Here is a 25650-nt window from a genome sequence, read left to right on the forward strand (position 1 = left end):
CCTGTGATTCAATCGGTATTCAACAATGTAAATTAATATATCTTTTTCTGATATATCATGAATACATTTTCTTTTTGAAGATCATACTGTATACACTACCAGACAAAAGCTTAGACACAGTTAACTGAATTTGTTACAATTTGTCATAAATTGTTAATTTTAATTTGTATGTAAATGTAATGAACTAAAATTCATATATATTTAATAACTTTAATTCATGATGATATTTCATTGATATTAACATTTAACCTCCCCCTACAAACAATTAACTTATTAATTAATTACTTATTGGTTTATATTAAGTTTCTTTAACTACAATGTATTAAACATTTAACAATTTAACTTTTAATTAGGCATGTAATAAAATGCACTTATTTTATATTAAAAAAAATAATACCTGCATGTAATTACATATATAATTATTTTCTGTAATTCTATCAATAATTACAATGTTTTTTTGCTAAACAACATGAACACAATTAGTACATTTGTAATTAATTAATTAATTTGTTTCTTATTTGAAGTATGTAGTAGTCAGAAACACTGAAAAGCGGGGTGTAATATTTTATAAATTTTAAACGATTTAATTTTGAACTAATGTCTTATGGATAATTGCTTTGTAAAATTTTAATTCAGAGCAAATACTTACAGAAAATGAATTGTTTTATTATTTAATTTTATTTAATGCCTTGTTATTTGGTCACTACGTAATTCCTACACTTCCATTTGCGTTCTTTCATAGTTTTAATGACTAATTAATTATGATGAACAATTTATTAACAAAAAAGTGTGTCCAAACTTTTCTCCGGTAGTGAAAACATCCACAAAACCAAATGTGTACATTAAAACACAGACCAGGTCTCTTTGAGTTCCGTTCTTCTGCATGTAAAACATCTGTAAATACTGTGAAAAGAAATCATTCTCATCCCTCACGTGTATTCAGCTAGCTCATCGGAGTCTTATTTGTATATGATCATAGGACTATGAAAAGGACACGATGGCTTTATTCTATTGTGTTGTGTTCAGGTTTCTCTGGATTTTCAGCTCAGGGTTGAGTCATATTTATTGATAGATTCATCAGGCAGTCAATAATAGAAATACACCATCGATGCTTTGTTCTGATGCTGCAGTCAATGTTGTGGTTCTCATTATAATAAAATCATCACATATGTGGAAAGTGTAAATAATAGATAGTCATGCTTTTTGCTTTAATGTGTGCTATCATGACCGATGAAAGCAGAGAAGCAGTGGCCACATTCAGTCAATCTGCTAGAGGAAGCCAGAGCTTCAGTGACAGACAGACTGGGATCTTCATTTGTTTTAAAGCAGGTTGATTGAATTTACCCATTAACCTTATCTCTAATCACATATCGTAGTGTGGCAAAATATAGATGTCAAAACACATTGTAACTGGCCAGAGGGTGAACATATTTCGTATAGCATTCAGAAATGTTATGCACTGGGTTTTGTGTTTATTGTTTTTGTAGCCTTGCTATTCTGTTGCATGATGGGACCCCAAGACTAATTTAACCAATTTCTTTGTTATATGTTTGGTAGAACTGTGATTTTATTTGCCTACAAAAAAAACCAAAACTGAACACTGGTAGAACTGGAAATTCAAAATACTTTTTATTTATTTTTTATCCCAGCATTTTCTGAAAGAACAACACACTTGTCATGTTTTCAAATGTTCATTAGCAATTAATGTTTCTGGAGAATTCTTACAAAGAATGTCATTTCAGGATTATTATGTACCCCAAAATAAATAAAAAAAATAGCAAAATCTATTTTATTTAAAAAAAAAAAAAATTGTGTAGTATTTCTACATCTTCACAGTGTAGAAGAAACAAAAACATTAATTGCTCTCATTACAGTAGTCAATTTTTTTATTTTTTATTTTAATGTGTTTTCAGGATGAAGTATGACATGGAAAAGGATAACAGTTTAGAGTTGACTTAATTGTATATGCTGTGATTAAAACCAGTTGTCTTTTAAGGGAAGCCAAAAAAAAAAAAAAAAAACAGCAACATTCGCTAATTCTTGTCATTTACTTTGAGATCTTTATTAGGGTTTTGTGTCAAAAAAAAAAAAGTCAGATGTTTCTTACGTAATATGGTTAAACATGAAAACACATACTGCCCTTTAAAAACTGCTAATTATATAATAAAAAAAGAAAATATGCAAACTAACTGAACATCTGGAAAATGCTTGTATGGATTTTGTTTTGTTGTTGTTTTTTTTGAGGTTTGAGATCTTGAGTATTTGCTGATTTCACAGTGTATGTGAATTGTGTTTTGTTTGCATGTTTAGCAGCATTATAAATGTTTCCGTTTAAAACAGCCTGTCATTTAATTTCAAAATACAACTCTGGGAGTATAAATATATATATAAAAAAATCAGTACCCAGATCCACTGGGAATCGCCTTATTAAATTTGTAAAGTGATTTTTGATTGTTTTTATGTAAAGAATAATAATAATTGTTTTATATGTTAGTACTGCCACAATAAAACTGGAGTGAAAACATTGCAATATTTTTATTTTTGCTTAAGATTTGAAATTGAAACCATCATGAAAATGAAACATTTCTGATAGATAACAGTGAAATGAGCTTTATATGACAACATGACAAAAGAAATACAAACAATACATCAGGATTCAAATCTTACTCACGTCATTCTAACTGATTTAACAAATGTTTTCCTGCAAGAAAATATTTTTATTGTAAAAAGTGTGCGCTGTTTATTACAGAATATAACATAACATATGTAGTGAGCATTAAAAAGCCAACATTGCTGTTGTGAATTGCATAAAGCAATGATAATATCCTACCTGACAAACTTTTCACATTATTTCAATCAACTTCACATACCACACACACACACACACACACACGCACACACACCCTTTTCAATAATCCTATAACTCATTAAGGAACTATTATTCTTTTTCACTAAGCTAAAGGAAGATTTCATGTAATAAATAAAGTCTAAATGCAGCATCCAGAGCTCTGTAAGCCTGAGTGTCTGTTTACTCCATATGCTACTAATATGCTACTAAGAAGCTGTGAAATTGAGGGCTGTTAAAGGCAATGCATGACACACAGTGATCTGCTTCAACAAGTGACTCGTCAGTTAAAAATACAAAATCAGAGAAAGTCCTGAGGACAAAACTTAGCACAGTCAAAATCGCTAAATGTTATTTCCCATCTGAATAGATGAATGGTTAAATAATTGTTTAGCTGTGTGCAGAAGCCTTGCATTGTCGCCTCAGCCCATGCAGCAGTTAGGGTTGGACATCTTTTTGCTGTGATTTCCAGACAGTTTGGCCACTGATACGGGCTCCTTGTACTCATCAGCATGCTTCGTCACCTCTCTGAAGTGCAGGACAGACAAAACATTCACCAATATTCACAGTTTTGATATGTAAGTATAATGCTGGGAATTTGGTAACAGCAGGAAAAATCAGGTTCACAACAATGTTGTTGCTTTGTCTTGAGTAATAAATCCTTTCCCCTCTCCCTAAATGCTTATTGATTTTGATCTGATTTATTTGTATTTTTATATTAATTAAATCTATTATATTATATTATATTATATTATATATATATATATATATATATATATATATATATATATATATATATATATATATATACACACAAAATGTATTCAGCTTATTCCTCTCATTTGTAATTTTGTTATATACATTAAACATTTTTTAAAGTTTAATATATTTAGTTCATATTTAAAGTTTGTTTAAAAGTTTTACATTAAAACATTTCAATGCATGATTGTGCCTAAAGTCTGTGAGCAATTATGTTAAATAATCATTATTTTAATTGAACAGCCAAAGGTAAATGCCAAGTTTTCTCATGTGAACTGAAGACAGAGACATGCTGCATAACATACAATAATAAAGCATGGCAGTCATAGGGACATGTTATTATTCACTTCACAAAGTTTCGTCGAGGCATTATAAACTCAGTAAAACTGCTGCCCTCTTGTGCTTGGCTTTAATATTACAAACGATACTATATGCCAGGGATCCTCAAATCTGGAACTCGAGATCCACTTTCCAGCAGAGTTTAGATCTAACCCTAAATCAAACACACCTGAGCATGCTAATCAATGCCAATCAATGTCTTTGGGATCATTAGAAAATCACAGGCAGGTGACTTTGACCAGGGTTGGAGCTAAACTCTGCAGTGCATTGGACCTCCAGGGTAAGATTTGAGGAAGGGGGCTATATGCAGTCAGTTCATCTGAAAGCTCTTTATCGGTGAATCTCACAAAACCTGCTATCAAGAATATGTGTCCAAAGTAATATTTTGATATTTTTTTTGTTTTTTACTACATGAATTGCATCACTGCTTTACACACACACACACACTAAATTCTTCTCAGTTTATTTGGTCTATTTCAGTTTACAAATCAAATGTAGACTAATATGTAAATCAGATTAAAAAACTTTCTTTTTGAATTGGGAGCAGAGCTTACCTGGCTAAATGAAGAACAGCCTCAATGATGTTGGATCCATCCTTTGCACTCGTCTCACAGAATAAGGCACTGTATGTCTGAACACAGACAGCAGCCACAGTTTAGCCTAACCTAACTATAAGCCTTTATACTAACAAAGAAAAAATGTTCTTTCATGTGAAGGATTAATTCAAATCAACAACTACAGACAAAATTGAAAGAACAGAAAAGTAAGTTCACCTAAAAAAACGTCTCAGGTTACGAATGTAACCATGGTTCCCTAAGAGGGAACGAGACACTGCGTCCTCTGAAGGGACACTATGGGGAACACCTCGTCGTGACCCGTGTCTGAAGCATACTTTGAAAAACGCCAACGTGTTGGCCGGCGACAGCCTCTGACGTTGCTACCGGCGCGACTATAAATACGCGCCCGTAGGACTCGTCACTTATCTTCTTCGTGAAGCTTGCATCCGAAGCATGGCAGGGAGCAAGAGGACGCAGTGTCTCATTCCCTCTCAGGGAACCATGGTTACATTCGTAACCTGAGACGTTCCCTGTCAAGGGAACTTCGAACTGCGTCCTCTGAAGGGACACTATGGGGAACAGTATACCCACGCCGCCATGCTGAAGGGAGTGCAGGCCAGAATCATGGCAAAAACTAAGTACCAACTCTACCATTTCACCGGGAGTCGCCCCTGGGACGGTTCGCAGCTGACCATGACATTATCCCTTATGGCCAAAGGCCTAAGCTACATACCCAACTTACCTGAAGGGCCTCGGCCCGGGGTAGAGCTGAAGGCTTGGAATCACGAAAGATTCCTTTAAAGGGATACGGCTAAGAACTTATTTACCAAGTCTTGCCTGTCACAAAGGAGGGGCTCTCGTGGCACTCTGATAGAGCAGCTCGTAGATGGAATGGCCCGGGAGCAGAGCAATTGGAGGGCGGAATGTACAGATGAAGCCTCGGCCACGCCTGTACCATGGCGTCCAGCCCCAATGGAGCTGGATGAGTCAGAGGAAGCCAGAGGGGATAGTGCGACGCTCTCTTGAGCCGCAAAACCGATCCACCCAGGTCTGGCCAACCTCTCTAACTCTGCTTCAACACCTTGGTGCGAAGGTGCCATTCCCCGAGCCTCAGCCTCTGCCTCAGCAGGATGTCTGCTCTCACAGTGCGTCTCAAAACAGTATGTAGTACTGGAGCGCTCTGATGAAAAAACCGAGAATTCAGTCTCCCATGAGAGGAGGACTCCGAGTCCCGAACAGCATGCTCATAGGCGACCCTTTTTGAAAAGGGGAGCGCTGCTAAACTACCGCGAGAATTGCCCACACAGCCCCCCATGTTGAGGGGCGGTGCTTGAGGTGTATAACAAATACCCACTGGTTGGATGAAGCCCAAGGAACCCCGAGGTTCATCTTAAGAAAGGGAACGAAGCGCAGCACGTAACCCTTACCATACAGGATTTTAGAAAGTGCGCAAAGCCTTGTGTGCACACTTACCACTTACGTGGATTTGAGACAGTGCGCAAAGTGTTCATGTGCACTCTGACCACCATGTGGTTTTGAGAAAGTACATAGGCTTAGCGTGTGTACAGAAAAGTTACCTGACAACCACTGTATGTGGGAGCTCACCTTCAGAGAGACCTGCGAAGCCTACTATCTGATAACCACAATATGTGGGAGTTCACCTACAGAGAGGCCTAGAGAGGCCTACTACCTGTTACCAGATAACCACATCAGTGGAAGGTAATATGGAACTCGACTCCAGGGAGGCCTGGTGAGGCCTACTACCTGACAACCACAAACCGTGGGAGCTTGTTTTTTAGTGGAAACGCACAGCATGTGGAAGCTAAATCTCCAGGGAGGCCTGGTGAGGCCTACTACCTGACAACCACAGTTTGTGGGAGCTCGCTTTCAGAGAGACCTGGTGAAGCCTACTATCTGAAAAAACCACAATATGCGGGAGTCCACACAGCCCCTCATGTTGAGGGAAGCGATGATTGGGGTGTATAACTAATACACACTGGTTGAATGAAGCCCAAGGAACCTCGGGGCTAATCATCTTAAGAAAGGGAATGAAGCGGAGCGCGTAACCCTTACCACCATGTGGTTTTGAGAAAGTACACAGGCTTAGCGTGTGTACAGAAAGGTTCCTAAGCATCGCAGAGGCGCTGGATCTCACGGGAGAGGCGAGCTCCAACCCTCAAGCGAGGGGAGCATCACCTGAGGCAGTACATACAGAAGGACTCCGTAACTACCACCTCCCTGGATGCGCCAAGCCGCCAGGCGGCACCTCAGGGTGACCTGGCCGGATATACATGAAATTCCCTGCAGTGCTGTGCCAGTTCTGACGATCAGCCAGGCTTCTCGGGAGGGGTGTGGGACGAGCAACCGCAGAGCGCTTGCTTCCCGCACGTGGAACTCGCTCCGCGGTGGGTGTCGCACCCTGGTGGGGGGCGAACCCACGCGGCACGGCCGCCTGCCGAAAGCCTGTGATCGTGGCCAGAGCACAAGGCTGGAACTGAGCACTGTAAAGGAAACTCACAAAGTTTGTTAGTAGACATAACCACCAGCAACATAACACCCATAAGCAGAAAGGGTTACATACTCACCCACACTCCTGTACTGGAGTCCCGCTTTACGGGCGCCCCCTTTTGGTCCGGACCGTCAGTAAGGTGGTCACTATGAAAATAGGACCAACCAAAAACATAACAGGTCCAGGATAGGAGACTGTTATGTGAGAAACTTTCCACCCAACCCCGATCAGGTGGAGCACTGGTGGCTACAGGGGAATTAGGCAGGGGAGAAATAAAACAGAAGTTAAAAACATCCAAATGGAAGTGACGAACTCCTAGGTATCGCTCCGATCCGGACGAGAACGCTGCCCCGTCTGAATCACATCCCTCAGACCCTGTTTACCTCTTCGTGACCCGCGATTCCTCTTGCCCCTGCCCTCAGGCGGGGGAGGAGCACGAGCCGCGACACTAGCCTTCTGTGCCCGTCTTCGATCCTCAGATCGAGATGGGCCAGGACCCCTTTGTTGTTCAGGGTCTGCTGCTGTGTATGATTTACCATTTAAGCGGGATGTATCCTGGAAGGCAAGAATGGGAGGCTCACCTGGGCTGGCGGGCTATGGTCAGATAAATAACGCTAATCGAGGCTACCTCGCGACGTTACCTTTTTGGAACGCTTCCATGGCAAGTTTATTTATTTATTTTTTTTATTTATTATTATTATTATTTATTTTTTTTATTTATTTTGCCGCGGCGCGATCCATAACCTCTAACAGCTCCCCATACGCAGAGCAGGAGAAATGAGCAGCTCAGCCTCAGCTTCTTCGCCACTCTCAAATATCTCCTGCTCTTTCTGGGTAGAACCCAGCAGAGCACTAACTTCAGTGTCAGAAAGGGTTAATGACAACGCATCTTCCTCCCGAAGTGTAGATCCACCTGTGATCCCCACGAGCTCATTCTCCTCCGTGCCTCGGCAATGGCGGGTACTGAGCCGCGAGATCCAGATGACAAACAAGAGCGGAGCTTTTTCACAGAAAAAACGCTCGCAGTACGTGCAGATTGCCCCCTCAAGGACATCGCGCGCGTGCTCTTCACCCAAACAAGAGACGCAAAGACTGTGTGCGTCATCAGGTGTCAAATAACGCTGACATGGATGCACACACTGTTTAAACGCCTTGCTAGTGGATGCCATGACAACGATAATAGATCGCTCTTACCGTTCTGGTCGTTTCTTAGATGCACGCTTCAAACAAAACAGTCAATGAAGACGAAGAAGATAAGTGACGGGTCCTACGGGCGCTTATTTATAGTCGCGCCGGTAGCGGCGTCAGAGGCTGTCGCCGGCCAACACGTTGTCGTTTTTCAAAGTATGCTTCAGACACGGGTCACGACGAGGTGTTCCCCATAGTGTCCCTTCAGAGGACGCAGTTCGAAGTTCCCTTGACAGGGAACAATATATATATATATATATATATATATATATATATTGTAAATTAAACATTATTGGTAAATAGTCCGACCAAACAAACAAACAAATCAACCAAACAAACAAACAGAAAGCAACAGTGAATAATGCCTGGGAACTAACCATGGCCAGTTTTTCTCCGTAGCTGGTTGGAATGCAAGTAACTCCATCCAGAAGAGCTTCCTTCCTCAGATCTGTTTTGTTCCCCACAAGCATGATGGGAATGTCATCCTGAGACACATCCTGTACCAGAAAATAATCACAATCAGTATCTATTCAAATTGGATTTGGATTTGGGCCGGGCTGACTACTGAAAAACAACTTGGAACAAGGGGACAGCAGTGGATTTAACAGCAATGGATATTGTGGGTGCGAGTTCATCTAATGTGGTGAATCAGCATTGGCAATAACACAACACTCCAACACCAGATTTGGACAGGGGGTTGGGAGGTACATACAACAAGCATCAGGAGAGCTTCTACAGAGATTCATGGTCCAACGTTATCTTAGATGGGAACCCTGATACTTATTGAAAGTGGTTATGCTTGATGCTACGGAAACTCTACCCATTTGACAGGCTGATTTTCCATAGGTTTGTGCAGCTGCACAAATGTTAACAAATCAATATTCAGAAGAAAAACAGAGTTTCCCCCAAGCCTGATTCCACACAATGTAGGAGACTGCTTCTCACATTAAAATAAATCTATGTAGACATGTTTACAAGATTCATCCTATCAGCAGGCTTAAGTGCATAGTAGCATCAGGTAAAAATGGCCTAGTTAATTCCTAGAGAGATTAGATAATGGTCAAGTCTACATAGCAGAATTATGACTGTTTTTGTGTAGGAAATACCTCAATGATATCGACCCATTCGCGCACATTCAGAAAGCTCTTCTCACAGGTGACGTCATAGAGTAGGAGAACCCCATCAGCCCTCCTGAAGTAAGACTTAGCAATGCTCCGAAACCTATAAAAGAGACACCCAAGCAATCAACCTTAAGACCAAAGTATGCTTTGTTTTTACGCACACACTAGGGTATTCATAAAGTGCATGTGATGTGAGTTTGATTTTTTTTTTTTTTTTGCACTTTCCAAGGTGGCAGTAGCAGTTCAGAGCATTATTTAAAGAACATTAATAGCACAAATACATTTTGTCACTGTTTTGTCAACATTATGTCAACTGTACAACTGTGCCCCTAGAGGTTCATGGTGGAACTTCAGGGGGTTTGTGATCATTACACACACAAACACACACACACACACACACACACACACATAAACCACTTAATTAGAAACACCTGTTCAGCTGCTTGTAAAGACAAATATCTAATCAGCTAATCATAGCAGAAATTTAGTGGATTTAGGCATGCATCCATAGAGGTGCATCTCAATAAATTATAATGTCGTGGAACAGTTCATTTATTTCAGTAATTCAACTCAAATTGTGAAACTCGTGTATTAAATAAATTAAATGCACACAGACTAAAGTAGTTTAAGTCTTTGGTTATTTTAATTGTGACGATTTTGGCTCACATTTAACAAAAACCCCACTAATTCACTATCTCAGCGAATTAAAATATGGTGACATGTCAATCAGCTAATCAACTCAAAACACCTGAAAAGGTTTCCTGAGCCTTCAAGTGGTCTCTCAGTTTGGTTCACTAGGCTACACAATCATGGGGAAGACTGCTGATCTGACAGTTGTCCAGAAGACAATCATTGACACCCTTCATAAGGAGGGTAAGCCACAAACATTCATTTTCCAAAGAAGCTGGGTGTTCACACAGTGCTGTATCCAAGCATGTTGAAAGAAAGTTGAGTGGAAGGAAAAAGTGTGGAAGAAAAAGATGTGCAACCAACTGAGAGAACCGCAGCCTTATGAGGATTGTCAAGGACTTCCCAAGGATTGGACTGAGGCTGTGGTCAAGGCATACAGACCTGTCAAGGAATTTGGCTACAGTTGTTGTATTCCTCTTGTTAAGCCAGTCCTGAACCACAGACAAGGTCAGAGACATCTTACCTGGGCTAAGGAGAAGAAGAACTGGACTGTTATCCAGTGGTCTGAAGTCCTCTTTTCAGGAGAAGCTCATAGCCAGAGTTGCTTGAAGTCCAGTGTTAAGCTTCCACAGTCTGTGATGATTTGGAGTGCAGTGTCATATGCTGGTGTTGGTCCATTGTGTTTTTTGAAAACCAAAGTCACTGCACCCGTTTAACAAGAAATTTGGAGCACTTCATGCTTCCTTATGCTGGCCAGCTTTATGAATATGCTGATTTCATTTTCCTGCAGGATTTGGCACCTGCCCACACTGCCAAAAGCACCAAAAGTTTGTTAATGACCATGGTGTTGGTGTGCTTGACTGGCCAGCAAACTCACCAGACCTGAACCCCAGAGAGAATCTATGGGCTATTGTCAAGAGGAAAATGTGAAACAAGAGACCAAAAAATGCAGATGAGCTGAAGACCACTGTCAAAGAAACCTGGGCTTCTAGACCACCTCAGCAGTGCCAAAACCTGATCACCTACATGCCACACAGTAATTAAAGCAAAATTACCCCTATCAAGTATTGAGTACATGAACATACTTTCCAGAAGGCCAACAATTCACTAAAAAGGTTTTTTTTTTTTTGGTCTTATAAATTATTCTAATGAATGGTATATTTTTGTTAGATTTGAGCCCAAATCATTGCAATTAAAAGAACCAAAGACTTAAACTACTTCAGTCTGTGTGCATTGAATTTATTTAATACACAAATTTCACAATTTGAATTGAATAACTGAGATAAATTAACTTTTCCATGACATTGTAATTTATTAAGATGCACCTGTAGTTCAAGACAATTAGTCAAAAAGGAGCATCAGAATGCGGAAGAAAGAAGATTTAAAGAGCACCTATTATGCAAAATTCACTTTTACATGTTGTTTAAACTTAAATGTGTGTTGGCAGTGAATGTACACAACCACCCTATAATGGTAAAAATCCACCTGTTCCTTTCTTTTTAATTAAAAGATATATATATATATATATATATATATATATTTTTTTTATTTTTATGAGAGTATCGGAGGTACGATCTGTAAAGGTACCTTCTAGATTCTACAAAATGAAGCAGTTCATTCGCATTTAAAGAGAAGAAAACAGCGTGTTTCTGCTTCCACTCAAAATAGGCATTTTCAAAATTACATAATAAATTATCTGTGAGGTGTTTTGAGCTGAAACTTCACAGAGACATTATGGGGACACTTGAGACTTATTTAAATAACGGTTAGTTTAGGTTTCTCTTTTTGAATGATGAATACAGACTACTGCCATCTGCTGGCCTGGAGAGTTATTTCCTTTTGTCTAGTCACGTAATGTACAGTAGATGCTAGCTGTTTTAATTTTTTTGCTGTGTTCAAGCGCAACATTTGGTCCAGACACAGTCAAATGTAGGCAACGACACAGTCAATTTCACTGACGCATGTTCTTGGATGTCTGTTTGGTGTGTCACGGCCTTTAAAGTTCATACCATTGAATTTGCCCACTGGGATCTTACCTCTCCTGTCCAGCTGTGTCCCATAACTGCAGCACTGTTGGAACACCATCCACCACCAAGGTTTTCATCTGGAAATCAACCCCTGCAAGGAAACAGACACAAACAATTTCACAAAGAGATTATATTTGAGACAAGTGTGGTAAAGTGTTAGAAAAGTCTTACCCAGTGTGGCACTAGTGTTGCCTTTGAACTCGTTCTTACAGAGGCGAAGTAGGAAGCTAGACTTTCCCACCGCAGCGTCTCCCGCCAGCACAATCCTGTAAGCTTTCTCTGATGGAGGCTGAGTCACTGCCACATCCTGCTCTCTCTGCACACATTCACATTTGTGTATGAGACTTCTCAGACTTCAGAACTGAGATTTGAATTTAGAATGCCGTGGGTCAAATTTAAGCTTTTATGATACTTCTGGCACTTGAATCCAGTACCTCTGTGAAGACGGCAGAGAGGCATTTCTTCCCTGATGCAGTAACATCGCTTTTCTGAGCGGGTTGTGATGCAGTCCAGCTAAGAATGGATTCGCTGTCTGACCCAATCACAGCCTCTTCTCGAGCTTCCAGAACCTGTGAGCACACACAACTTATTCAGAGTCCTCCCTTTCATGTAAAGCATTTTGAGTAGCCCAGAAAAGCGCTATATAAATGTAACAAATTATTTTAAACCAGGAGTCTGACCCATTCTCACTGATACTGAAATGATCGCAAGTTAAGGGTACAGAGGAATGCCTTTGATTTATTCACCATCTGTTCGTATTTGCTTTTTTCCTCAAGAGGTTTTATTCTTGAGAGTCAGTGTTAAAAAAAGTTAATTATGTAAAAAAGGTAGCAAATAATCACAGTCGTACAAAAAAATGACCTGAAGAAAGCCTCTGACTGTTGCTAAAGAAGATCTACTGTAACAACAGTGTGAGACTTCTGTTCATTCCATTAGATCAATTAGAACACATTTTTAAACGACTTATTAGAGATAAAAATCGGAATGTGTTGAAAACTGCTTTTAGCTTTCACTAAAAAGACGTTCCAGACACTTTGTCCTACTTAATGTAAACTTGAAGTGTATTTAAAATCTTAAAAGTAGGATCATTTTTAAAAACTACTTGCATATAATATTAATATAATAGAAAAAAATGTGTACCTAGAGAGCATACATTTATGAATATGTTTCTGAACACACTCGAATGGAGAGTGTAATAATGTGAAAGTTTAAAGGGTTTGTTCACCCGAGAATGAAAATTTGTCCATCTTCTAGTCACCCTTTAAAGCATCCCTGGTGTAGGTGACTTTCTTCTTTCAGAATAATCCATTTGGACTTATATACTGTAGAAAATTGTCCTTGCTCTTCCAAGCCTTTCAATAAGGATAAGCGGGTGTTTGTTGTCAACTGTTCAAAAGACGTGAAATAAAGTGCGCGCATCTGTAATAAAACGTCCCTCACACAGCTCTTGGGGGTGAATAAAGGCCCCCCTGTAGCGAATCCATGCATTTTTGTACGATAAATATCCAGATTTCAAATGTAAATAATACTTTTTTTCTCACTTCTGCTGACTCGTCACTAACCACGCAGCACTAACCCCGGAGCTGTGTGAGGGATGTTTTATTACAGATGTGCGCACTTTATTTAAATTCTTCTGAACAGCTGACAACAAACACCCACTTATCCCCACTGAAAGGCTTGGAAGAGCAAGGACAATTTTCTATATAACTCCGATTGGATTATTCTGAAAGAAGAAAGTCACATAGACCTAGAATGCTTCGAGGGTGAGTAGAAGATGGACAAATTTTCATTCTCGGGTGAACAAACCCTTTAAGTTTTCCTTAAAAAATATGATTTTAAATAATTATTTTTAAAATAATCTTTTGTTGTGCTTAAAATGGGGACTCTTATTATATTTATTTAGATATGTTGACTAACACGTCACACTTGATTATCATTTTATCTGTAGTATTTGACATTTCTTTTTAAAATATATTTTAATTGTACTAAATTGCATCTTCATCATTACAAATCCATAATTGCAAATAAATACAAGTATGCAATACTACGTAAAAACATACGCTTCATTAGAAATGACATTAAAAGTATATTTTTGTAACATAAATGCTTATCAGTACATTCAGCTTTAAACTTTAAAGTTCAGCTAAATGCATTTAATCTAAATTTAAAGTCATAATATATGTTCATTCATTTGCAATTAAAACTGAAAACATGACTTTTAATTCACACTGAAGTATATTCTTGTAAAGAACATTGTTTTGATAACTTGTACTTTTTCTAAAGTATACTAAAATGTACAAGAGTGTCAAATGTTATGAATGAAATGAAAGCCATTCTGAAGAAAAGTGAGATTGTCTGATTCCCTGATATCATACCTCTGTATCCGAAGTGTCTCCAGACACAGTGGTGTTACTGTCCTCTGCTTGCACAGGACTTGGACAGGACGTTCTCTCATGCTCGTAATCGTAGCCGTTATTCGAGCGCAGGGTAGACATGCCGCTGTCCACGCAGCTGTCGGGAAGACTGTCTTCCTCACAGCTGCGTCTGCGCATGGGGTCGCACAGGGCCAGAGCCAGAGAATCACAGTTCGGTCTGCGCAGATCCTCCATCAGCCCGAACTGATCAAAGTCCTCGTCCGGAAATGTGTTACAGCACCTGCGGAAGTATTCGATGTGTCAACAACACAGCTACTAGAAACTAGATTTGCAGAGGAAATAGTTGTGCATTCATTTTAGAATTTAGTTCTATGTAATTGGTAACCTGCATCAGAGTCGGCTTTCTGTCAGAATCAATGTGACACTTGATGTTACATGGTTAATTAGATGTAAGAAAGAAGAAACCAATTATAATTCAGTATGCAGGTATTACAAATACCACATCACTGTTAATTTAAAATCGCAAACATTCTATCAATTGATTTTCTATATTTCAAACTTCTTCATTAAATACAATATATTGGTTATACCATACTGATTATCACACATTATGTGTGAGATTTGTTTTTACTTATTGCATCAGTCAGTGTTAACCCTGATTTCCCATTTTCATTTAGTTGTTTCATTATGTTTAGTACTAAAACAACCGAAACTATAAACAACAACAACAACAAAAACACTATAATCCTATTAAATAAAATAGTAATAATGACAAAAACACAACAAATTGACTAAAATTCACTGAAAACCAACAAAATAAATTAAAAATATTAGAAAAAAACTATATAGAAAATTATTTAAAGACACTAATAATTTAATAGTACTTCTATATGTAAATATCAGAATTTATATTATTAATATTATTTATTTTTTGACAAACTATTATATATTTTTAACATGTGCCATTTATATCAGATACAACAAGAAAACTATTTTTTAGCTTGTTTCATTAGCCACATTTTTAATATTTATGCATCTTCATATATTTTAAATGGAGTCTATATACAGTATGTGGGCTGGATTAATACTAAGGGTTTAGAAAGTCGATCAATATCAGTACATGTAGAGCTTAACTTTATATCTTACCGATCAAAATAAGAGGAACAGACATTCTTTCTGGTGCTCATGTAAACTCCAGGTGAGATCCCACTAACACGCTGTAAGACAAAAACATCACGTCTGTCCTGTTGGATATGCATTAATGTATATCCAGTAAACTAGAACCCTAATCCACACCTCTTAAAAAGCACACACAGCCATCAAAGTATAAACCTGATCAGCAAACATTTCTCTCAAACAGCTTAATCCATTTTACAACAGCATCTGAGTAAAGGAGGATCTTACCTGAGTCTTACTCTTGCTCTGACTGTTCTCCAGCGAAGCACGCAGACTGTCATTACTGTCATGCAGCTTTCTGTTTGCTGCCCTGGACAAGATCAACAGCAGAAATATCATTTTGCAACAAAATCAGACAACTATAAAGCAAAAAAAAAAAAAAAAAAAAACACTTATATTAAGCATTGGCTACATATTCCTTTTAAAAGATCTTAACAGAAGGAGTGAAACTTTCATTAGACTGGTAGTTAATAATCATCTGTTCAAGACCAGTATTTTAACATTTAACAGAGAGGTGCACAAGGCATCTGTTAACTTTGTGTTAATCTCTTGAAAAACTAAATATTTTATACCATTATCACTCTTTGAAATGACTGGTTTCATAAGTAGGTTAATGGTGTTCAGGCCTATTTCAGAAATATCAAAAATACAATAAAAAGCTTTCATAAAAAGATGATGATAATGTTAATGATGAGGAAACATCAATGATTGAATATTCAATGTATTTAAGCATTTTAAAACACTTAAAAATCTACATTTTTTATTTTATTGTTCTCCTTTATTAATATTATTATTTTATTCATTTATTATTATTAATATTATTATTATTATCTCTGTCTAATTCTTTATCTCCTTTATACTTGTAATGGCTTTTTTGGTTTCTTCCAATGTAAAATTAATTATACTTACACCTATCATTCATTTTTATACCTGACACGCTACGAGGAAGGCTGAAGGTCGAAATGCATTCAGCGTGCAGAGTTTTATTCATTTTTTATGTTTTTGCTGAGATTGCCTTAATGTGAAATTAGGCTTTTAAACTTTTTTTTGCCTTGGATTTCTTTTCTTGTCATATTTCCAAAAAATATGTTCTGAAAATGTTTCATTGTTTCACTCAATCCAAACTGGGTGCTTTATTCATTTAATTAGTGGAGATTACTAAAATCAGACAAAAAACGAGTTTTAAGAGTAAATGAACTGAGATTATATTGTAGAGAGCACTGGTGTCAAAAGTTTTTACAGTCTACTTAAGGTTTTGGGAAACTGAGCATTTGAACAAGAGGAGAAGTTGTACTGTAAAAAAAGACTGTAAAGACACCAGTGCCTTCTACAATATAATCTTGAGTGATACAATACAGTCTTGAGGGTGAGTAAATCATGACGTAATGTTTTTGGAATTTTTGGATGATATATCCCTTTAAGTCACAAATGTGTTATTAAATTTAAATAGAGGTGCAATAAAAAATAAAATAAAAAACTGGAACTGATTTGGAACTGATCAAAATTGTAAGATGTGTAAATATTAAATTATTTTTTTCTAAATTTTTAACTTCAATAAGTCTCGATATTCCTTATAATGTCAGTGCATCTGGTTGCTACTGCAGACTTTCCAGACTTTCCTGGAGACATCTCCAGTTTGAATCCAGTTTTTCTGATTTCTTAAAGAACCTGCAAGTGAATCAGTCTCAATATGGCTTAAAAATAGCATTAAATAAAAACCATTTTAAGGCATATCTGGTGTTAGCAAGAAGAGTTCCTACAGTAGCAGTAGTTTCACGTGCTGTGTGTGTTCAACTCACTGAAGCACCTCGATCTGCCTCTCCAGGTTACCTCTCTCCTCAGAGAAACACTTCATAAGAGCCTCATCTCTGTACAAACACACAGATCAACATATGTAGGATTAACCTGAACATATAGGATCAAGAGACCTAAACTATGATCATGCAGAATATGCTATTAATATATGCTAAAAAAAACAGCCTATATGCTAGTAATATGCATGCCAATAAGCAGCAAGTTAACAGTCAGGATTTAATCCAAGACTAAAGTGTTACCAATTTCAGTTGATTTCTTAAGCAGGTTTCTGTCTGTTAAACATAGCTTTTGTTGGTTTCACCTAATGTAGACAGTCATTAAATATTTGGGTTTCCTTACGTTTTTACACTGTAAGACTCATTATAATGCATGTAAACTACTCTCTGTTTTGTAGTTACTAGGTGACAAGGTCCAGACATTCCTGTGCAGTGTGACGCGTGACACCAGGATATCCTGCTCTGATGATGTCAGCACTGCAAACACTCACAAAACCGGTTTACAGCTGCTCAGAGCCTTCACGCAGGGGAACGAGAGTCTGTGTTCTTTCATTATTGACACGGTATTGACATTACACATCCAGCTGGGAGTGTCAGACTGAGTCAGAAGAGGCGCTCTGAGTTACTTCAGAGTACATATCTGATGGGCTTCTTAAAAATTCCTGATCTGAAGATCCGAATCCAAAGGGTTTATCACATATTCATCAATAACTAGTCAACTGTGACAAACACACACACACACACACGTACCGTTCAAAGTTGATGCTCTGGTCTGTGAGATCACTCTTGAGAGAGTCCAGCTCACTCTGCAAGAACGCAATATTAGTTTGGGACTCCAAAAGCTCCTGTTTCAACTTCTGGTTTTGCTGGAAGAAGAATGTAAAACAAAAACACATTATATAACATCATACACAATTTTTAATGATCTATTCAGATTCAAGTAGGAGCTATACCAGTAATAACTCATTGTTCTGCCGTTTCAGTGCTGAAGTTTCCTCTTTGAGGCTGCTACTCCTGTTTTGGTTTTCGATCTGAAAAAAAAAACAATTACATATATATATATAAATACATACAATACATATTGTTTCAAAGCAGAAAAATAAAAGTGTTAATATTTCAAAATTCATCACTTATGAAACAAATAAGAAATTACAGAAAGTAATGGTGTCATTATCCAGCCTTAATTTAGTTCAGTGCTCAATTTAGTTCAATAAGTGTCAATGTTGCAAGTTCATCAGTTATGAACTATAAATCAGCTCCAAAGACAATAGTGTATTTATTCATCTCAAGTGAGTTCAATATTAATTCAGTTCAATAAAAGTACCACTTTTCATCAATCATTAAACAAGTTCAGCTATAATCAGCTCTATAAGACAATAGCATTGTTTAGTCAGTTTAATGTTGATTCAATCAATTTCAATATTTTTAAGCAGCTCTTCGGATGACAATAGCATCACTAATTCAGCTTGATGTAGTTCAGTAACTGTTTGAATTCAGTTAAATAACTGCGTCAGTGATGCAAAGTTCATCAGTTACTGTATGAAACCGATTTGAATGCAGCTCTGCAGTAGACAATAACATTAATAGAATAATTATTTATTAAACCATAACCCCCAAAGGATAAACAGAACAGAACAAAGCAGATATCATTAACGTACTTAATGATATTTAAGTGCAACACATTGTTCAAGAAAAACGGAGTCTGATTCAACAAGGAGCCCTGATTGTGGCGAAAGGAGGAGCTGGGGATGGAGGAGGGTAATTTGCTCCCGAGTAAGCGAAAAAGCTGCTGAATAATAGCGATTAAATCTATATATGCCCATTATTATTTAGAATCAGTAGGAGTCAGTCACCATCTGCAGAGTCTGTATCTTCTGTTGTAGTTCACATATCTGAGCCTCGTACTGGTGTTTCATGCTGCTCAGAGTCGCCTCGGCTTTTTTAGACTCCTAGAACAGAACAGAATCCATAAGCTGCTGGTAAAAATAATACATCTTTGCATTTTATAACATTTCTAAAACAAATGGTAACATCATGAGTGAAAACTAAAAAAAAAAAAAAAAAAAAATCACGATGATGTAAAAATGTGTTGTGATAAGATGAAATGATGACTGCATGGTTGCAAACAACTCAAAATAACGTAGTTTTTTGTTATGTAAAATATTAAAATAAGACACCTAAAAAGCTCTGTACAGAAGTTTAAAACAGAGATGCTTTCTAAAACATTAGATCAAGACGATAAAGGTGACAAAATGTTTAGGAATATCAGTGCACTAATGGATAGAAATGCTTTTTTACTTTTCAGAGGAACTTGAACAGGTGCTGTTAAACAAACAGTCGGTTCATTTCACATTACATAACGAGATAAGTCGTGGAACATGGGTCTCAGATAAGGAACAAGAACACATGCAGGACTGTGGAAGATTGTCTGCACTAAAATGTGATGTCATGGATAAATGAAGCCTTGAATGTGATCCAAGACACTCACATGATCTGCCTGTGCTACTTCATTTAGAGCTGCCTATATCAACTCCTTACTCACAATAAACAGAGCGCTGCATCCATAGAAACTAAATAAATACCAGCTCTGAAGTAATATCTAATCAATTCAAATTTCAATTATTGTGTCGATGAAAAAGAAAACGTATATATATGAATTGAGGGATGCCTGCAAAAAACATTAAGATGTCTTGTGTTTCATATCAGCACAGTCCCCTATAGATAAACAAGCACTACAAATCACACTTAGAAAGGTGCCATTCATTTTTAAGAATTGTATTTTCTTGCAAGAATAATAAAGATTAAGCGTACTGTATCTAACTGGATTACTCAACTCATTGGCAGAAAAATATTAAATCGTTTTGTTATGAATGTCTTCTTGTGTGTTTGATCACAAAAAGTAGTACTATTAAACAGTAGTATTAAATGGTTTGACTTATTATGATGAAGAGTGCAAATATCTATCCCGCACCTGTTTTATAAAATAAATATTTTGCATATCGCATTTATATGTATTTTATAAGCTCTCAGATGCTCATGAGGTAATATTAAGCGGTGTTACATACAGTTACTTTATGAGGTATAGTATTTATACTACAAACAGTTTCTCGCTAACTTGCTAAAAAACTAAAAAATGCTCAATAATAAATAATAATACACAAGTGTTATGTTTTCTCTTGACCTGTAGACGTGTGTTTCTCTCTGCAGTGTGGATGCGGTGATCCATCTCTTCCTCCATCTCACTCAGCTGGATAGCCGTCTGATCCTGAGCTCTGAACAAACACATATGCAGCGATGATACACAATTCTCTTAATGAACCAGTACAACCAAACTGTCGTTCTTCCATTGACCAAAAATTGACGATTTTTGAAAAAACTAACAGTTTTGGTTACTACTGGTTTCCACTGTATGGACAAAAATAAATAAATAAATAAAATGTTCCACAAGAGAAAGCAAGTCATACAGGTTTGGAGCACAGTATGATAATCTGACAGAATTTCATACTTTCCAATATGGCAGAAGTTCATTTCTGGGAGAACTATATGTTTAAGTTAGGCTTTTGTGAGTTGGCACAGTGTGGAGGACAGAACAAAACCTCGTCGGAGCCATAAGGGGTATCAGTAAAATAATACGCTGATCATGGGCTGACACAGGCTTTACTCCTTTCAAACTTTATCTGGAATTTCATCGTTTCTGTCACTGCAACTTCCCCTATCAGACGAACACACACACAAAATAAAAAATTGTCTGCCTGATGAAAAAAAAAATGTATTTAATTTGCATGCACCCAGCCACAAAAAATCAGAATGCTTCTTTTTTTTATCTATTATCGACAGATTATCCGCAGCGTCCGTGGATATAACCGTGATCAAACTAATCCGTTTTATTTCTTTCAGTAGTTTAAATGTTTCTGTTTCTAATTTCCTCTTCAGTCTGATATTGGACAGTATTAAACCTTATCAGTTACTTTTACAAGTTCGAGTTTAAATGTTTCGATTTATTTTGTCCTCTCTCTCTAACATTGGAAAATGCTAAATTAAACCTAATGAACTGCATCAAACTACTCCAATTAGTTATTTAGGAGTCTTATTTTTATTGATTTATTTTGTCATGCTCAGACTTGTATTGAACAATGATTTAGTTACATCAGACTTCTCAATTTTAGGGGATAAAATGTTTATTTTGTCCTCCACAGTTTACTATTGGATAATGTTTAAATAAACCTTGTGGGTTGCATCAGACTGCTCTATTTTGTTTGTATTTATTTTTGCCTTATATTAAGTATCCTGATATACATAATGTTATGCATAAACTCCATTTTAAAGGTATATTAAAGGTGCTGTAGGGAACTTTTGTAAAAAAATATTTTTTACATATTTGTTAAACCTGTCATTATGTCCTGACAGTAGAATATGAGACAGATAATCTGTGTAAAAATCAAGCTCCTCTGGCTCCTCCCAGTGTCCTATTGCCATTTGCAGAAACTCCATCGCTCCCGGTAAGAAACAACCAATCAGAGCTGCGGTCCGTAACTTTGTTTGTGTTCAAAATGTAGAAAAATGTATATAATAAGCGAGTACACCATGAATCCATTTTCCAAACCGTGTTTTTAGCTTGTCCTGAATCACTAGGGTGCACCTATAATAAGTGTTTATATTCGGACTATTTTAGATTGCTTCGGGGGTACCGCGGCGGGGTAACCCAGTACCTTTGTGATTCTTCATAGACATAAACAGAGAGAAGTAGTTCCGGCTACAATGTTCTTCCGCAAGACGCAAGCAGTTCTGTTTATTAACCGTTAGAGCGTCAAAAGTTCCCTACCACAGCTTTAAAATGTTCACTGTGTATAGGGAATAATTTTTATGATTACTTATATATAGCATTATCGCATATGTTATATAAAGCATCTGGATATCGGCCGATCACCATGACAAGAAATCGGTGCTCGGTTATCGGCTGCAAATATCCTGATCGGAGCATCCCTAATAATCAGACTACTTTTGGTTACTTTATATTACTTACAATGTAACATGTTTCCAGACTGATTTGAATTGGACAGTTTTGCACCACATGAAGAAAAAGATTATTTATATAAAATATGAAGAAAAAGATTATTTATTGCATTCTTTGTCGACAACAAGTGCATTAAACATCATATTGCATCAGGGTTTCTCGAACTCAATTAAACGCTAATTGATGAAATAAATAAAATTATACATCAATAATAATAATAAATTTAAAATAAAGCACTAAATATATTAAATATTGTATTTGTTAATGCTGCTTAATAAAAGCTTAATTATAGCCACCTGACTAGTGGCAAGTCTCTCTGTGCAATTACACAAAACTGAAACAAAGCAATTTTGAAAAGAAAATGTAATCAGATAAAAATAAGAATTAGGAAGGATCAATAAATTATTCATAATTTGCTGCCTTTTTATATTTTGTAATGTAATCAATAAAAAAGTAGTGTTCAACTGTCGTCTGATCATGAGTATAGATGTAATCAGTCACTATACCATACAGCAACTCAAGAACCAAAACAAATGGTTATTATACAAACATGCTGCAAGGAATTTCTGGAAAAAAAAAAAAAAAACTCTGAATGTTTGAACTCCACTATGTATGTACAGTATATACATGAGTTTGTTTACCTCTTTACAGCAAGAGCCAGATGTTCCATTTCTGAGTTCAGTATCCGGCTCTCTTTGATGAAACTGAGAAGAACTCTTTCATACTGAGGGACGATTCTGGGCTCCGTCAAACTGATATTCTGGTACAGCGTTGATATCTGGTCAATCCTACACACATAACAACAACACCAGGCCATTAAAACCCACTGACTAGAACAGAAACACAGTTAAATAAAACAGGGTTCTGCTTAAGGATAATCATGTGTTTTTCAGACATTATTCAATCCATTGGTGTTCACATCACCTACATGACCTGAAAAGGATGGGGTCATAACTGCATGTGTTTGAGCCTCATGACTTTGCTGTTCTCTTTTATGAAGTAGCACCCGTGTCATCAAATGCTATGGCAGATGAGTGAAATATAAGAGATATTGATAGCCCAGGACTAATCAATGTTCTGTCCACACAACGGTGATGTGTCTCATGTCAAGCCTCGGGCTAGAATCAACTCATGAGATACATCAACCTTAATTTGAGTGTGGACCGTCATCAACCCAACAACAGCTAAACATCTCATGCCCTAAACTATTACAAGTTGGGAGATTAAAACCCTTGGGAAGATTTCCGGATTACATGATCATCAGAAAGATCAACACTAACCATATATATATATGACACAAATAAAACTTCTCAAAAAAGAAAATGTAAATAAAACAAAGATTCTTTTAACAATTTATCAGCATTTAGGAAAACAGTTTAACGTATCTCTGAAACGGTGTGTTACCGGATACCTGTAGATATTTGCACAGGCTGATAAAACAAAACGAGGACAGACATATTTCGTTTTGCAATATGGTATACTGTAACTGTATACAATGCAATCTTTGATTTTGAGATGTGATACTCTTTCATTTGGACTTTTTAGCTATACTGATCGTTCATCCTACAATATTGATATGTTCAATAAGTTTAGTTCAGTCTATCCCCAAAATATCCGTTAAACACAGAACAGATGCTTCCCTGATCATATACTTTAAAAATAAACAATAACATAAAATAAAATGAAATATTTTAATACACAGAAGGTTCTTTGTAATGGAAAATGTTCTCAATATCAATAACAACAACAATAATAATACATTAATAATATTAAAAAACAAAGATATAAATATAAATAAATGTTTATATATAGTGTAATTGTATTACAAACAATATTTTACTACATGTATGTATACATGTATATGTACTGTATGTATATGCATGCGGGTGTGTGTAAAATTGTATTTGCTAATTAATAATATTTTTCATCACATTCAAGCTTAGATAAAGAGATTTTGTCCAACTCAAATAATCATAGTCAACTGGAATTTTATAAATACCCTATATATAATTAGGACTTTATGTGTTACAATATTTGTGTGTTTTTGTCTTTATATGAACAATACCTATAAAAATTTAACAACTTCCTCTAAGGAATTTTCCATTAAGATATTTTATGATTGATTCCAAATTCCAATAGAAATTCCAATGGGAATCCAACAGAATCGTTCCTTTTGTTAGATAATAAACATCATTATAAGAACTGGAAAAGTAAAAAAGTAACTGCTTTCATAATAACAGCCCAAGGCAATGGGGAGTTTTTAAATCCTAAACATTTCCTTTAAACTTAAATGTCTTAATGGGATAATAGTTAGGAATATTATGAAAATATTTTATCAAAATAAATAAATAAAATTACATTTTAAAATATATGTATATAAATAAAAATAAAAGTTTTGTGTCTTGTTAGAATCCTATTGAAGAATTCCCATTAGGAACGTTCTTCACGCGTTCCTTCAGGATTTAAGTTGACAGATACCGCACAGGTGTTTTACCTGGGGATGAATTTGAGCTGATCTCCGAGGCGGGATTTAAAATCCTCCCAGGCGGCTGAGAAACTTTCCCCGGCGTGTTCGCTGCTCATCTCCTCGTCCTTCAACAAGTGTGTCTCCTGAAAGCCGTCCATGAACTCCTCCAGATTGATCGTGCCGTCTTTGTCGGTGTCAAGTCTGGCGAAGAGCGCGTCTATCTCGGTGGATCGCACGCGCAGCTCGGAGCATATTCGGACGAACTCCCATTTCTCGATGCGTCCGGAGTGATCCACATCACAGGCGCGGAAGAGCTCTCGGAGTCTGTCCCTCTGCGCCTCAGAACCCATGACTGCTCCACAGACCTATTACTTAGCAAACATCATGAGAGGGACTTTTTAAACGGTGTTGACCTTGTGGTATCATGCTTTTGCACTCACTGGCTCCAAGAATTCAGTGAGTGAAATAAACGCCCCTAACACAAACTGCGCAAAGTAAACAAACTCGGTCAACTGTTTGAGGCGTTTAGTTTGCAGCGGCGCGTCACGGGGTGTTTACAAAATACTTATAAAATACATGAGAATATAATATAGTGTTTACAGTAGCTACAAGAAAACTCACGTTTAACAACATAAAAATAATAATAATAAAAATAGCTTATTAGTAAAACGAGGCAGGATACAGTAGTTAATTTTATTTTACATTCATTTTATATGAAGTTCGCCACATTTGCCAATTTTATTCTCTCAGTAGTTTACAAACTGATGTAATTTTTGTCTGGCAGTAAGCCATATGTTTAGTTTGAATGTTATAATGAAAATGTATGGCAAAA

At 36.8% G+C, this 25650-nt stretch overlaps 1 protein-coding gene across 1 annotated transcript; it reads right to left on the reverse strand.

Moving 5' to 3' along the window:
- Window positions 1–445: 445 nt before the first annotated feature.
- LOC113107421 (ras and EF-hand domain-containing protein) lies at window positions 446–25317 on the reverse strand. The gene is made up of 17 exons (XM_026269916.1): window positions 24846–25317; window positions 22993–23139; window positions 20519–20609; window positions 19191–19286; window positions 18291–18368; window positions 18088–18203; window positions 17326–17394; window positions 15755–15836; window positions 15497–15567; window positions 14351–14630; window positions 12410–12544; window positions 12147–12291; window positions 11985–12066; window positions 9304–9418; window positions 8575–8694; window positions 4498–4574; window positions 446–3373 (listed from the first exon to the last, which is right to left on the reverse strand). Exons 1-17 carry the CDS (start codon window positions 25166–25168, stop codon window positions 3268–3270), a joined length of 2133 nt encoding a protein of 710 aa, XP_026125701.1. The 5' UTR covers window positions 25169–25317; the 3' UTR covers window positions 446–3267.
- Between the last annotated feature and the right edge of the window lie 333 nt (window positions 25318–25650).

The sequence above is a fragment of the Carassius auratus genome, chromosome 8 (assembly GCF_003368295.1).
Source record: "Carassius auratus strain Wakin chromosome 8, ASM336829v1, whole genome shotgun sequence".
Classification (NCBI taxonomy): Eukaryota; Metazoa; Chordata; class Actinopteri; order Cypriniformes; family Cyprinidae; genus Carassius; species Carassius auratus.